The sequence below is a fragment of the Calonectris borealis genome, chromosome 2 (genome assembly GCF_964195595.1).
Source record: "Calonectris borealis chromosome 2, bCalBor7.hap1.2, whole genome shotgun sequence".
NCBI lineage: Eukaryota > Metazoa > Chordata > Aves > Procellariiformes > Procellariidae > Calonectris > Calonectris borealis.
Window position 1 is genome coordinate 74,426,537 of NC_134313.1, and position 14,382 is coordinate 74,440,918.

Consider the following 14,382-nt stretch of genomic DNA (forward strand, 5'->3'; position numbering starts at 1 on the left):
CTAACCTTTTCTTCAAAGATGGTCTACTTGATACATACCTAACCAAACTCTAAGCAGTTGTTCTGTATTTAGCTTGGGAAGTTGCCGTTTCATTTTCAGATTTGAAAATAGACTTAGATGCTTGAAAGCTTATTTGATTTTTCCAGCTGTACCACTTAAGTGATATTATCCCTACCTGTAAACCTTGTCTAACTTATGCAGAAGCTATCATAGGCATCTCAGCCTTTTCTACCCCTCTTCTCATTCTTTCACTAACTCAGAAAAGCATAAATCTGAGGAAGCAGTAAATAAGGCTGTCGTGATAAGCACATTGCAACCTTGTGAACACAGGGGTAAGTAGTGCTACAAGCATGCCAACACTGCAAGGGCAGAAAAGTAAAAACCTAACTTGCTTAGAACTGTGTAGACAGTTTCACCCCTAGGCCTGTGGATGTTTGCAAAATGAGGTACCTTGTTAAATTATGTCAGATTTTATGTAATTCACATATTAGGCAGGTTGTGCATGGAAGCACACGAAGTGCGATATTTTGTCTGTTTAATGAAAATTAAGGACATATGATATACAACAAATAATTTGTTTCTGTTTAATAAATGATAAAAGGACAGATATGATTCTAGAAGTCTCTCTTCATGTGGTAAATCCTAGCAATGGCCTGCAATGCTTTACAGAAGGATTTTTCTTTTAATTCCCCAAAATGCTCTTTATCCACAGCAGGGTCTTATAATCAGCAAGGACAATTTTTTTTCCTGAGTCAGCCAGCACTTACATCCTGGGGCAGGATGATTACAAACCATGTAAGTACAGATATTTACCCCTCCCAGAATGATGGACTTTACAGTTTAATTACATATTACTCACAAAATAGTTTCCTTCTATCCATTTCAAACTTGTTTCTTGAATTAACAGTGATGCATTTTTATTACAACATAAATGCATGATATTAGATGGCATGACTATATAGCTTTTTGGCTAGAGTTTTGAACGGAAAAGATTTCTGATCCCTGTTTGCACAACTGTGTATTTTGCATTAAAATTATCATTAGACAAAACATGTAACAGAAATAAATACCTAAAATACATAAGCAGACCATTCTGACAACTGTGTTCAATACCAGACTACGGAGCCGTTCTCTTTGGAACTCCATCCTTGGCTGTAGCGGAGAAAACATTTCCACACTCCCCTCCCACACCAGACTGGCTTCCAGCCTGGTGGTTAGGGTGCGCATGGGGAAAAAGAGGGTTTGAATCCCCTCAGGCAGTGGCAGGAACAGGACTAGCTTCAAGTGAAGGACACAGCAAGCACTTGTAAGGACACAAGATATAAAAAGCAAATATCGGTGCCGTAAGTGTGACTTCTGTTCTACTTTTGAAAGAAAGGATTTAATATCTGCTTTCAGGAAGGCAGATGTTCATGGTTCTGAATCCCAACTGGAAAGAGTTGCCTAAATCTTCAGGGGGAAGTAGAATTAGGACCAGTCCTTAGTATTTCCTGCTAGCCTATTTTGGTGGCATCTCACAGAGCTTGCTGGAGTTTGTAGAGTCATTTCTAAGGTACTCGGAGACTCACAGACAAGCAGCATGACAGCTGAAGCTGTTACTCTCCAGGTCTTCCCACAGGCAGTGACACTGGATCTACTAATGAATCAGATCTTAAGCTGCTGCAGTTTTCTTTTAGTTTGTTACTGTAAACTAACGAAACCCGCAGTTAAGAGCATCTAAGCTCGTGAAATAGCTTGCTTGTAGTGGAAAAGTGGTTTTCCTTGCCACGTGAACCTGTTTCTTCCTTGTGCTACCCTCCAACACCTGTTAGACCTCCCTGTGAATCAGTCCAGTTCACCAATGCAGCAGGAGACAACGCAGCGTCCTGGGAGAGGGGGAAGGTTTGGTAAGTCAGTCTTCTGACTGATGACCTCTATCAGTGGCTGAGTAGGTCTGGCGAGTACCAAAGCTGGTGTGATGCAGGCAGCAGGTGCATGCAGCTGAGACTTGTGGAGGTGGGTAAGACTGAAGAAGACAGGAGGAGACTGGGACTCTCCTTTTGGATCATGAGAGGCTAATAGGTTGCCTAATTGTGCCTCTTGAAGTTGTAGGTGTGCTTTGCAGTGAGACAAGACATACTGTTGATGGACGTGAATTCTGCTGTGAGGGCCAGGTATATTTCACACCACCAAGTGTCACAACTTTTATGGCTTTCTGCAAGTCTAAATAAATAGCCAATGTCTCCATTCTGGCTTCTTGGAATGCTTAAGAAAATGTGTTCAAAACCCTCCCAGGCTACCAAATTAATATTTCTATTAGCCCTTCTAATCCCAAATTAATACATTTATAGAACTACTAATGCCTCGCTAAAGCAAGAACTGAAATATTACCTAACACAAGCATTACACTTTACAAAAATGTGAAAAACAGTCTGACACCTCTTCAAATCTGCAGTATCTAGACAGTTAAGTTATTCCAAGTTTTCTTCTGTAACCTGAACCTTTTAATGAGCTAACTGGATTCTGAGATTGCTTTTTAGGAGCTCTACTTCTCAGACAAAATGTCACGCTAAAGTACATGCATACAGTGTTTTAGATTATTCTTTCTCTTTCAAAAAATAATCCATCCTATTTTATCTCCTTATGATAGAAGCAGTGAACCATATTTATTATGTCTCCTAAGTTTCTTGTATGTTTATTATGAATCCTGCAATTAAGTGTGATCCTAGTAAGACTCTCCGTTTTCTGTTAGCTAAAGGAAAAATTAAAATTCTCTACTAGGATAAGGGGAGAAGGGTAAAAAATATGATACCAGCGTACTGACGCCTGTAGTAAAAGTCAATACACATATGCTTTTGCCTTTCTCTCTACAACATAACACATCTGTGTTTACTCTAAATCTAAAATCTAATCACATTTGGTTGGGGGGTTGGCAATTCTCTGAGACTGGCATAGACTGGTTTGGAAATTCACATACTTTTATGATTACAGATCATGTAAAGTCTTCAATATGTGATAAATGTCAAGCAAAGTCAATTCTTAGCTCTGTTTTGACAGTCTCCCTTTTAATCTAGATTGCTCTGTAAAGGCAATTCCCTTTTTTAAATAAAGCTAAAATTAAAACACACGTATAACTTTTGCCAGATTTCCTACAAAATCTGCTAATTGTCTTTTAATTACCGTTTTTGCCCCATCAGGGACTGGAGAGATTATGGTTCTTTAACAGATTTGACTTCAAATGAGCAAGTGACAAAAACTGGTACCTCAGGATAATCCTGGCTCTCATTAGTGGACTGCTTGAAAATAAGCTGGTTTTTTGGAAGGAGTACAAAAACCCCATGGAAGACCTTAACATTGCAGCTGTTCACTGTCTGCTTTGTTGCAGGACGTATCTTTGTGGTCCCTTGTGTTTGAAAGGATTAGGAGATGTAAGCGGTGACCCTCTGAGTGCTTCATCCAGAGAACTGCAAGTTTGGGGGATTTTCAGTGCTCTGTGGTCTGGTGTCATGCAGTGTGATGCCACAGTATGTTACCTATCTGTGGGGTAGCTACCCCAATTTAAACACTACCTGCTAAAACTCTTGTTAAGACATGGCAATTTGTTTTAAACTGGCTGTGTAAGAGCCAAGACTCCTGGGTAGGGTTGTAAGTGTGCAAGTGGCTGAACTTGAAGAACTCACCTCAGCAACTAGCAATCAACTATCTATACTTTATCCAATGAAAGTGTCATTTAAATCAATTTAATTAGGTTTGAGTTAACATCCCCTGGGAGCACATTACATCTTTTAAAGATATTGTTCCAGGCGAGCAGTAGCTTTAGATTGGCACTGCTTCATTGGTTAAATTCATATATTTTCAGTTACTGTCATAACCTTAAGGGCTGAGAGATGTTTAAAAAAAAAAATAGTAGTGTAGTCTAGAGCGTAATGACGTGGTAGCTTTTTAATAAACTGGCAAATACATATGTACTTACATCTCCCTACTATCATGCTGTATCAGGGTCCTGCTGTCTCTTTCAGGGCAGGTGGATTGATGAGAAACAAAACTTGTTTATTAAATTTCCAACTAAAAGGAAAATCATGCTTCTCTGTTACAGAAAGTCTTATATGGAATAGTGTTATAATACTTAGAATAAGTTTAGTGTTATACTGATTGGAGTAAACAAGGTCTGAATTTGTAAGTAGGTAATTTTTAATTTCAGATCAGAAAGTTATTATACTGTGACGCACGAGAGGAGGTACTTATCCCAGAACATGGTGAGAGCAGCAGCTCAGCTCAGTAGTTGTAGTGGTACTCACCAGTTCTGTAGTTAAACTCATTCTCCCTAACTTCATTTTTCAGGAAATTACAGCCAGATCAAGTGGACTTTTTAAAACAAAGTTATTTTAAAATTGATTTGATGGTTTCCTACTTAACAGTGATAGGCTTGGTAAAATAGCGTATCAGGACAATTGATTAAATTTACTGATGGTTTAGAGTCCAATTCCATGCTATTTATGTACAAGGGTAAGCCCTCTGTCTCTAGTGGACAGCTTCTGAATACGTAACAGTAACCATGTTAATACGTATATATTTAAGTCTTCTTGTTGAACATACAGCTGTCTGTCAGAACTCTAATCCGATAATCTTCAGTTTACGATATAAACCATCATCGTTCAGTTACATGTAAAATAAAAATGAAGTTTTACGTGTATCTTAGAGTCGCTCCTTTTATTTTCATGATGTGCATGAGAGGAGCTTATTTAAGAGGACGATTAACTTTAAACCCTTTCGACTTTATTTTCTAATATTGTTGGATAGCTTCTGTTTTTAAGCATAGAACAAGAAATACAGAAAGTGTTAAGTACACATGAGAGCTAGTTACGTAAAATGAAGGTTGCCAGTAGTACTGCTGCAATATTCACAATTAGAGATAAAATCAATATATTTAATAATTTAACTCTTAAATACCATTGCAGAAGAGGAAGTTCAGTATTTTCTAATTGGTACCAAGACCTGCTGTTGCTGCAATGATGGAGAGGAAGGAAGCAAAAGGCGCACTCTGTGTATTTCTGTAGTTTACAGGGCAGTTTACATCAATTCAAAATGTAAGACAAAACATGATGTCATTCTCAAAGTAAGGCATTTCCTATACTTCATTATGCATGTCTGAAGTTGTTTCAAATAATGTAAGCAAATACACATTACCATAATATTTAGCATATTTTCTCTCTTTAATTGCCTTTTTTTTTTCCAAATCATTCTCTTATCTCACTACAAATTTTATTTTTAAAGCTTGCTAGCTGTCATGGGCAAGCATTTTGTTTCATCAATTACATCTTGATGTAGAATATACTCTTTTAAAAGCTTCCTGTTGCTGTATAATCTATAAAAATAATGGTGTGAACATTAAGGTGGAGGAGCTGGTAGCATTTTAAGATCAGTGTCAAAGATTCTATCCCAGGTTAAGTGACAGCAATTAAAAAGACGGGAGACCTGGAGACAAGTCTGCACAAGAGCCAGCGATGGAGCTGAACCAGCACAGCAGCTATTGGGAATCATTGGGCCAGGACATCTGACTGAATGGTGCTATGTAAACCACTGAACAGCATTGGTTTTGACACATGAATGTTACCGTTTAATATATATAACAATCCTCAGCATTAAAAATCTGCTGCTGCAGCAAAGACTGAGGTATTTTTCAGTGGCACAACTGCATGGGAGGAATAATTGTGTAAGGCTAATGAAAGTGATGTAATCAATTTGCAGTCATGCTTTCCTGTAAACTCGCTTTTAATTTCACATTTGGTAAATACAGGCATTATATCCAAAAAGCATGTGTCTCCTTCTGTAGACATGACTGACAAGCCCTACATGCAATGTGCTTCCAAAACAAACATGACTCAATACCTTTGGGTCAGTAACTCATACAAATGATGAAGAATGTTTTTTGGTCATGTTCCTAAACTGTATCTTAGAGAAAGTAGCAATTCATATGTTGGAGAAACATAATCAAAATTGGGTTTATAAAAATCTGTGTACTGTGTGATAATTGTGCCTTCTTGTAGGATACATACAGTTACTCAAACTAATTGATTACATTGCTATACTTAAGCAAATTTGTTATATAAAAAAATAAACACATTTTTGAAACCTACAGTTTTACCAGACCAGCATGTCTTTCAGGGCAAGCACTATGATAGCTACTTGTGACATAAAGCATGCGAAAGAAAAACAAACTATGTAATTTGCGGAACTTACAGAACCCGCTTTTTGTTTAATATCACAGTGATGGAATCACAGATGTGGGTAAGTTCACAGCTGGCACAATGCGAAGCGTATTTTCATGAAGGCCAAGCACAAGGTTCTCAGCAGAAGTTACCAGTTAATATAATGGGGAGTCCCCAGATCCTAAGCTGACCCCCGCAAGTAGTTACAATGCTCTCGGTACGGATCCTCTTACCTCTAGTTTGCTAATTAACCAAGGAAATAATTCACTATTTCTTTACTTGTTTCACAACGTCAGTTTACTTAAAATAGAAACCATTTCGTGCTGAGCTATGGCATGATATATTTGGCTTCTGAAAGACTGACAATAGGCTGTAAAAGGCTGTTAAAAAACGTCAAAGGGGTTAATTAGGAAAGTGAACAGTCAGAGAAGTAAAAGTGCTGCCTCCAAATCTGTGCTGAAAGTGGTGTGTATTAAAGCTGTCTACCTATCAGACTTCCAGATGAAGAACGTTACTTGTTTGGAGTGAAAAAATTAAAATAAAATAAAAATCCCGCAATGACTGGATACCCAGTATGTAATATATTCAAAAAAAGTATTTAAAATTCATGGATGACCCAGTCCCTGATTGGCTGAGCCACTTAAAGATTGGATACATTATAAAATAGAGTGTTAAGTGCTTGTTGACTGGCTACATTCTGAATAGCTCAGCAGACTGGAATTATCGAGTGTTTCATTGTGCCACAGGTTTCCTTATCCAGAAAAAGTACATTACTCAGCAATTAACTAAGGACTTTATAAGGACTTCTGGAGATTATGATTAAAAAAGGTGCTGCAGAAGAAAGTGCCCCATGATCAATGTTTCTAACTCAAAAAATGCAAAGCCCCCATTTCATTTGTTTGAACTAGCTCGCTCCAGAGCTAGTCAGCAACATTGAATGTGATTGCTAGAAGATCAACGAGCTGTTTCTTCTCCCATTCCTGACGTTACGCATTTTCTGAGACTCATTTTTTTCTTTTCCTTACGGGATTGATCTGCACTGCTGAAGTCAGTGAATGCGTACGCTGACTTGGACATAATGCTGAGAAATTACTCCCTTCTCCACTGAAATCACTTTTGAGAAGAATTTCAAAAACTGTTTATCCCACACTATCAAAACCCAGTTTGAGTAAGAAATCATGGATTGTCTCATAATACTGGAAGCTGCCCACAGGCTAAAGTTTGGCGTGAACTTCAGAAAACAGTTTTAGAGGCTGAAGGGTTTGGGGAAGTTTTTGAAATATAAAAGATTTTATAGGCATTTAAATGATATATAAGTACACAATTATTTGTATCTGCATACACATTGCACACAGACATGCACACCTACACAGAGCAGTCCTCTCCATGCTGGAAAATCCAGACTGTTATCTCTAGCAGACCTTGAAAGAGTTGTCAAACGTGATCATGCCAGGCAGTAATTCTTCACAGTCACAGTGCAGTTTGTTAGCTACATTAAGCTACTGGCTCATACTCCCTCTCCTACGGATGAGCCCACCAGAACAGGAAAAGAAACTATGTAAATGCCACAGGGTGAAAACAAGTGTTACAAGAGCATCATTCAGAATGAGGAAGGGTTTGCGTCTGTGCTCTGGCGTGTGCACAGTGGCTTTGAATTGTCTGGAGAGAAGATCTGCTGAAAAATGCAGAAACGTTCCCCTGATCTGATGGCTCATGTGAAAATAAGCAACCTAACTGGCAGTAGTGCATACTTTGTAGCTATGCTACTATTATAGTTCATGAAATATTACTGAGAAGAATCACTTCTGGGGGAAAAAAAAAGACAGACAACCATTTTTTCCAACCCTTTTTTGACCACTTTAGCTACCGAAATCTTTCTAAAAGAAGTAATCAAAGACGTACTGCAGATGTCATATACACACTGACTCTCAACCTCTTCCGGGGCTGTTTTGGAACATGAGATGGTACTTCATAATCAAAGGACAAATGTTATCAGCTGGGGATGGGTCTGTGGAGCTGCACGGTGGTATCAGACGATGCAGAAACAGACACTGCACTACCCGCTGCGACTGGGGGTAGGAGGTTAGGAGAAACTCACATTAATAGCTCTTCTCCCTCCCCTGACCCTGTTCCCCAAAACTCAGGCTCTGAGGTTACATCTTCAATTCACATTTAATTCTTAGGTCCACTCAGCTCAACTGAGAGGCGGCCGTAATGCAAAATTGTATTTGAGCTGCACACAACAGAACCAGCAGCTGTTAAATTGTGCTCATTTGAGCGCTAGTCCCTCCTCCGTGATAGATCAACAATGTCAAATTAAAATCATCGTCCTGCACAATCAAGAGGTTTATGCATGTAGGTGTACATACAGGACTCAGGTATGGCATAATGTCAGGTATAAAGGAAGCTACTAAAGTTAAGCACAGAAAAACCAGAGCAACTCCCAGGACAGTTTGATCAGAAAGCATCAACACGCACAACGCCGACAGTTAGGTGATTTTAAACACAGCTTTAACTGAATCCAGGTTAAGCTTTGCTTCTTAGTTACACACCCGACGGGAAAAAGCATTAAGAACTGTACTAGCGGTCTAGCTGTATACACGGAGGGGACACAACCTCCACGGTACAGGGGAATGAAAGAAGAGGCCTGAAACTCGACGTTCAAACACCTAGAAAGAAACCACTATCCCGACGGCCACCGGAGCCCCCCGGCTCAGCGGCAGGCACCCAGCCGCCATCCCTTCCCTAGGGCTCGGCAGCTTCCAGCCCAGCCACGGGCCGGACAGGCGAGGAGGAAGAGGGGGAACCGCGGGAAACCAAGCGGGAGGCAGCAGCAGGCCCCGGGGCCGCCGAGGGCACAGAGACGAGCGACGGTCCCCGCCGGCAGCCACACGACGCCCGAGGAGAGGTAACGGACACACCGCCCCGCTCGCGGGCACGCCCCAACCGCCCTCCGCAGGCGCACGCGCACTCCTCGCCCGCCTCCCGCGAGCATGCGCGCAGGGGAGGGGAGGGCAAGCTCGCCGCCGCGCATGCGCGCTGGGCGCCCCGCGACCATTACCTGCGAGCTGCCCGGCCCCGTCGCTTTCTTTTTCTTGGCGGGGCCGCTGCCGGTGCCCGGGCTCGCCGGGCGCTTCTTGCTACGGGATGGGGCGCCGGCGGGAGAAGAGGCCGCCGCGGGAATCAGACTCGCCATTTCTCCCTTCCTCCCAGCCCAGCCCCTCCGCGCCCGGGCTGAGCACGTCGGCGGGGCGGAACCGGGAGAGAGCGCTCCCCCTCCCCCCCACCGGGCGCGACGGAGCCCCGCGCACGCGCAGTGGCGGCGCGGGCGCTTGCCGGCGGCGCTGGGGGCGGGCATGCGCAGTAGCAGCGGCGCGACCCTCCCCTCCCCCCGGCCGGGCTCTGTGAGGGAGGCCGTTAGTGAGGGGGCGGTCACGGCGGTTTGGCCTCTGCTTGTGAAGGCTTCCACCACGGGCATGTGAGGCCGGCGCTTTAGCAGCTGGGGCGAAGCTTGTAGGAGGCAGCCTGCCTCCTCATTGCTTCCCCCCTCCCCGGCCTGCGGTAGCCCGGGCCCCTTCTCGGAGGCCTGGCTGCGGCGGCAGAGCCGGCCCCCGGGGGAGCTCACCTTGCCTGGCTGCTCGGCCTGTCGCCCGTGTGCGTGGGAGGTGACAAAATGTGGCAAGCTTTGGGTTTGCTAACCGTAGGAGGTAGTAAGTGTGCAAGGCTGGAAAGGGCGCTGTCGCTGAGTCCCGAACATCACAGAGGCGTTTGAGTCCTGCAGCGTGCAGTCATTTGGGAAGTGTAAAATAAAAAGCTGTGTAAGACTCGACTGAATACAAGCTGTAGTTTGGGATTTGGGGGACCTAGCCCATGCACAGTGTGAGCACTGGAGGACAGTGCTGTGTATGCAGGCAATTGCTGTCTTAAGCCTGCCCAAAGTGAGGTAAAGTTTACGCAAAATGCTTTCAGACCACGAGAAGGGTCTGTGAGTCTCAAATGTGTCAGCTTTTTCCAGTTGCCTTGATAAAATATGCGGCTGGTTTTAATTGCTCCCTTCAGCTCTAAGATCATGAGCCCCAAGAAGCCTACTGATGAGTGTTCTTGTTATCATCCACACTTAACAGTATGATCTTTTAAATGCAAGTTGTAGGTAATTACAGTTGTCATTAAAGTTTTCAGAATATGACTACAGATAACTGATAGTGAATGTCTTTCTGGATAATTCATACTGTTACAGATTTGGTTGCTTCCACCCCGTTTTGACATGGCTAGGGAACTGGTCCAGCAATTTTTCCTCTTGTTGGAATCTGGAGAAATTTTGCACCGGACAATGTATCAGAATAGATTTGTGGTGCTTCGGCCTGTGCTCCAAAGTGTTTTCACAGTCCTCTTACTGTCTGTGCTGTTTCATACCCTACCCCAGAGAACTGGTTGGTGGTCATATGGGGTTGCAGACAGTTCTCAAGCTGCTTGATGGCTGATAAAACTGTTTTTAGTTTCTTTATGCTTGCACGCACCTGCATTCAACATATCGGCCAACTTACTACCATATTTGTTTGAGCGACGTCTATGCAGTGCCTGACTACTAGGTTTCTAGCTGCAGCTGTATGCGATCCTGCCCCAGCGCATGCCTTGTGGAGAGGCAGAGGTCCAAGAAGTTGATATTCAGGCATAAAAATTAGGTCACGTTTATAGACGGTGCTGTAATGAGGACTGAGCTTGGTCACAGTAGGGGTGCCAGGCAGCGCTGTGTAAAACAAAAGCTTTGAAGGTGGCCTGAAAGAGGGTTGAGGACAAAAGCCTGGACTTCCAGGCTGTGTTCCCCAGGCACCTGTGTATGTGGCAGAAAAGCAGGACAAGATTTGCTTTCCAGGGGGGTAAGCAAGGCCTTATACAAACATCCAAGCCCCATCTTCTCCTTCCCAACTGGAGTTGCTGTCTTTCTGTCTGAGCGTGCAGGCTGCCAGCAGCGCTGCAGAGCAGGCTGGTAAACACGATTGCGTTTGACGTTAGTGATTGTTTTAGGCTGATGTGTGCTATGCAGTATGTGTTTCTTCTCGCTTCAGGTGACAGCCTCCCATGGCATGCTCAAGATGGTGACCTGAGTTTGAAATTAGCAGGGGTGTTGGGAATTGCAGGGTCGTCATGTCCCCTGACAAAGCCAAATCTGCTTTGCTGTGTGCTCAAAGCGTTGATCTTGTCTTAGTCAGCCTTTTTTCGTTCCCAGGGCTGGGTCCCATCTCTTTCCCACGCACATGCTGTGTGCTCAGCTCCCAGGCATGCCTAGTGAAAAAGAAAGCATACCTTACTATAGGAATGTTTTTACTGAGAGGAACATCTTTAATGCTGCTGCAGAGTAGACGTTGCATGTGAATCATGCAGAGAATTAATGTGCTGCATCAGTGAAAGTTTTTAAATGGCACTTAGCGAGGCATTTTCTTATCTGTACCCATTTGTATCAATTGGTTTACTAAAAACAAAATCACAAGGCCCATGTGTATTGCAGCAATATTAAACACAGTGCAATTTTACACGGTACCAAATGCTTTACAATCCCAGAAGGCCTACAACTCATTGGTAATAGCAATAATGGCAATGTAAATGGTGAGAGTGTCTGCAGGGGATGAGTAATAGAATTAGGGACGTGGGAAGGGCTGTGGAGTTGCAAGGCTGCTTTCTCCCCACTCCTTGAGTGGCTGTCCACACCCAGCCCTGCTGAAAATTAAGAGGTGGTGTTCTGGTGAATAAGTGCAATACGTATCTTGCTCGGTTGCTGTTCCACACTTAAATGGGCAGTTGCTTTGTCATATGGATGAGGGTTCATCTGAAGAAGTGCAAATTGCAGTTGCTAGTCTGGCTTGGTGTGACATGGCTCTTCCTGCTGTTCATTTTGAACCTGGCTCGAGGTGAACACTTTCCCTCACTAGTACTGCAAGGTCTATTTTTTATATGCTGCCTCGCTAATAAGAAAATTAAATACAGCTCAGCAATAGCCCTGCATGCTCTTTGATGGGAGCAGTCACCCACCTGCCTGTTAGTAATAGTCTCAGTGAACTGGAAAGGCTCCTTGTACTTTTCTCGATAATACATGAGGAAAAATGCAGCAGTCTTCTGAAATAGGGAAGATCTCAGGCTCCTATCCCAGGTTTATGAGGTGGGTTTTTTTTCACCCTTTGACTGGATGAAAATTGACCACTAATGATGGTTTTCTCATCATGCAGAGGGGATTACTCCAGTGTGAAGCTGTCGAGGCATATGAAGGGTGGTGGGTGCCTCATGATTAGGATAATTTAAGATTAATTATTTTTTTTTCCTTAATGGAGGAAAAAATGATGAGAGCAGAAAATGTTTGGAAAACCAGCAGAAGGATCTTTAGCATGAGTTAGGATAAAGCAGAGTAGAGAGGGCGAGGCCTCCCGGCAGCCACACTCTGCCCCTGTGCAGGCTGCGTCTGGGAGCTGTGGGGGTTCTGGGAGGGCTCTGCCATGCAGGTGGCTCTGCTGTGGGCTGCGAGGCATGCCATCAGCTGCCGGGACAGCAAGGACCGACCTGAAATGAAGGAGGATGATCTACCATTATGAATGTCAGTAATGTGTATCTGGAGGTGCAGGGACAGCAGATGGAAAAGATCCACAGGCAGAAACAGTTGGGGCAACATACGCTTCGTCAGAGCTGCTCCCTGCCCCAGCCCCAGGAGCGACTTCCTAGTCAGTAAAGAGTTGTGCCAGCTCCCTTCCTACCAGTACAGGTGAACTGGCCCAGTGGAACGGCTGATTGCGGTGGGACACCCTCCGACTGCCACGTTCAGGCTCTGCGGGAGCAAATGCCTTGGATTCGGACCAAATGCATTGGTACTCTTCTGCTTCCTTTTCAAAAGGAAAAGGCTGGTCTCTGCAACTGTGAATTTATTCTGTTCCAAGCTTTGAAATTACATCTCTCTCAGTACCTAATTTACATCCTACCTGGCTGTTTAGCTTTCAACATTCCTACTATTCTTACTTCTGTACTACCAGAAAAATGGGCAGGTTAAAAATGAAATTGTCTGTGGCTTCCTCATTGGACATACTGCAGTTTATAAGATCATTAGGTATCTAAAATAGTGCGAGACAATATACATAATCCCTCTGTATACCACTGAATTTAAAATTCTTACAGAACCTCTTTCTGCATTTGTTTTCATATCTACAAAGTAGGAATAACTTTTTGCTAGATGGCAGGTTGAACTCAATGTAGGAAGTTGTGGCAGTTGAGAAATACCTCCTAGTGATGGTTGCATAGTAATTTGTACCATTACAATTTCCTGGCAACAGTATCAGACAACTTTTCTGTTAATTTATCCATCTTCAGCAGCATTGCACAGATGCAATTTGTGCTATAATTTGTAAGTTTTTAACTCTGACTTAAGTTTTATTTAAAAAAACCCCAAACTTTTCTTTTAATTGTGTATGTGTCTACTGGGTGTCATTTGCATTTTTATAAAGGTCTGGAAAAAAAAAGGATTGAAGTTATTAGCTTCACCGCTCTATCAGGTAAAAAGCAGTGGATTCCTGCAGGGTAGCTTCTGAGGTCTGGTGGCATTTTGTACATTATTCTTTAAAAGTACTTGGAGGCTTTGATGACTTTTCAGAGCCTGCAGTGTGAACTCTTGTGATTTGCATTTGTTCCCTGCAATTTGCAGCTGCAGGCACTGCACTAGCTTTCTTTAAATATAATGCCGAATGCCTTTAAAATAGGTATTTGAACTTTGGATTAAGGAGACTACTTTTGTAATATTAAAGGCCTTTTTACTGCACACATCAAATATCTAACTTTCAATGCAATCTTCCTGTGAGAAGTTTTGAAAAAGCCATTTCTATATTCTTCGTAACACAAAAAGAGAAGCAGGGTCTTTAGAAATGCCTTTTGTGCCATTTTCCTAGTAGCCTTTCCTTCTTGAAGTTTATTTTAAAATGTGATGAATTTGACACATCCGAAATGAGTAGTAAGAGAAGAGTCAAAGTGTTGTTCTGTATTTGCATTTTAGTTGTACTTTATTTGAAATTTTTGCTACTAGCTCAGTAAAATTATGTTGGCAGCACACTTACTGTTTATCAGTGTTGTTACCTGAAGTGTGGACTTCTGACCAAAAAGTGTATGCATGGTGTGTCTAGCAAGTTTAACCAAAATACTGCATAGGCAAGAGAAATCTAACCCA

The 14,382-nt window shown here is 42.8% G+C and overlaps 1 protein-coding gene across 2 annotated transcripts in view; it reads right to left on the reverse strand.

The window, feature by feature from the left end:
* INO80C (INO80 complex subunit C) overlaps positions 1 to 9,525 on the reverse strand; it is a 31,576-nt gene extending 22,051 nt beyond the window's left edge. Inside the window, exon 1 of one of the 2 annotated variants that reach the window (XM_075142351.1) lies at positions 9,250 to 9,525. In XM_075142351.1, the coding sequence (XP_074998452.1) occupies positions 9,250 to 9,384 (135 nt within the window). In that variant the 5' untranslated portion in view covers positions 9,385 to 9,525. The remainder of the gene's footprint in view (positions 1 to 9,249) is intronic. The other variant, XM_075142354.1, reaches the window with a different exon arrangement.
* Positions 9,526 to 14,382: the final 4,857 nt, after the last annotated feature.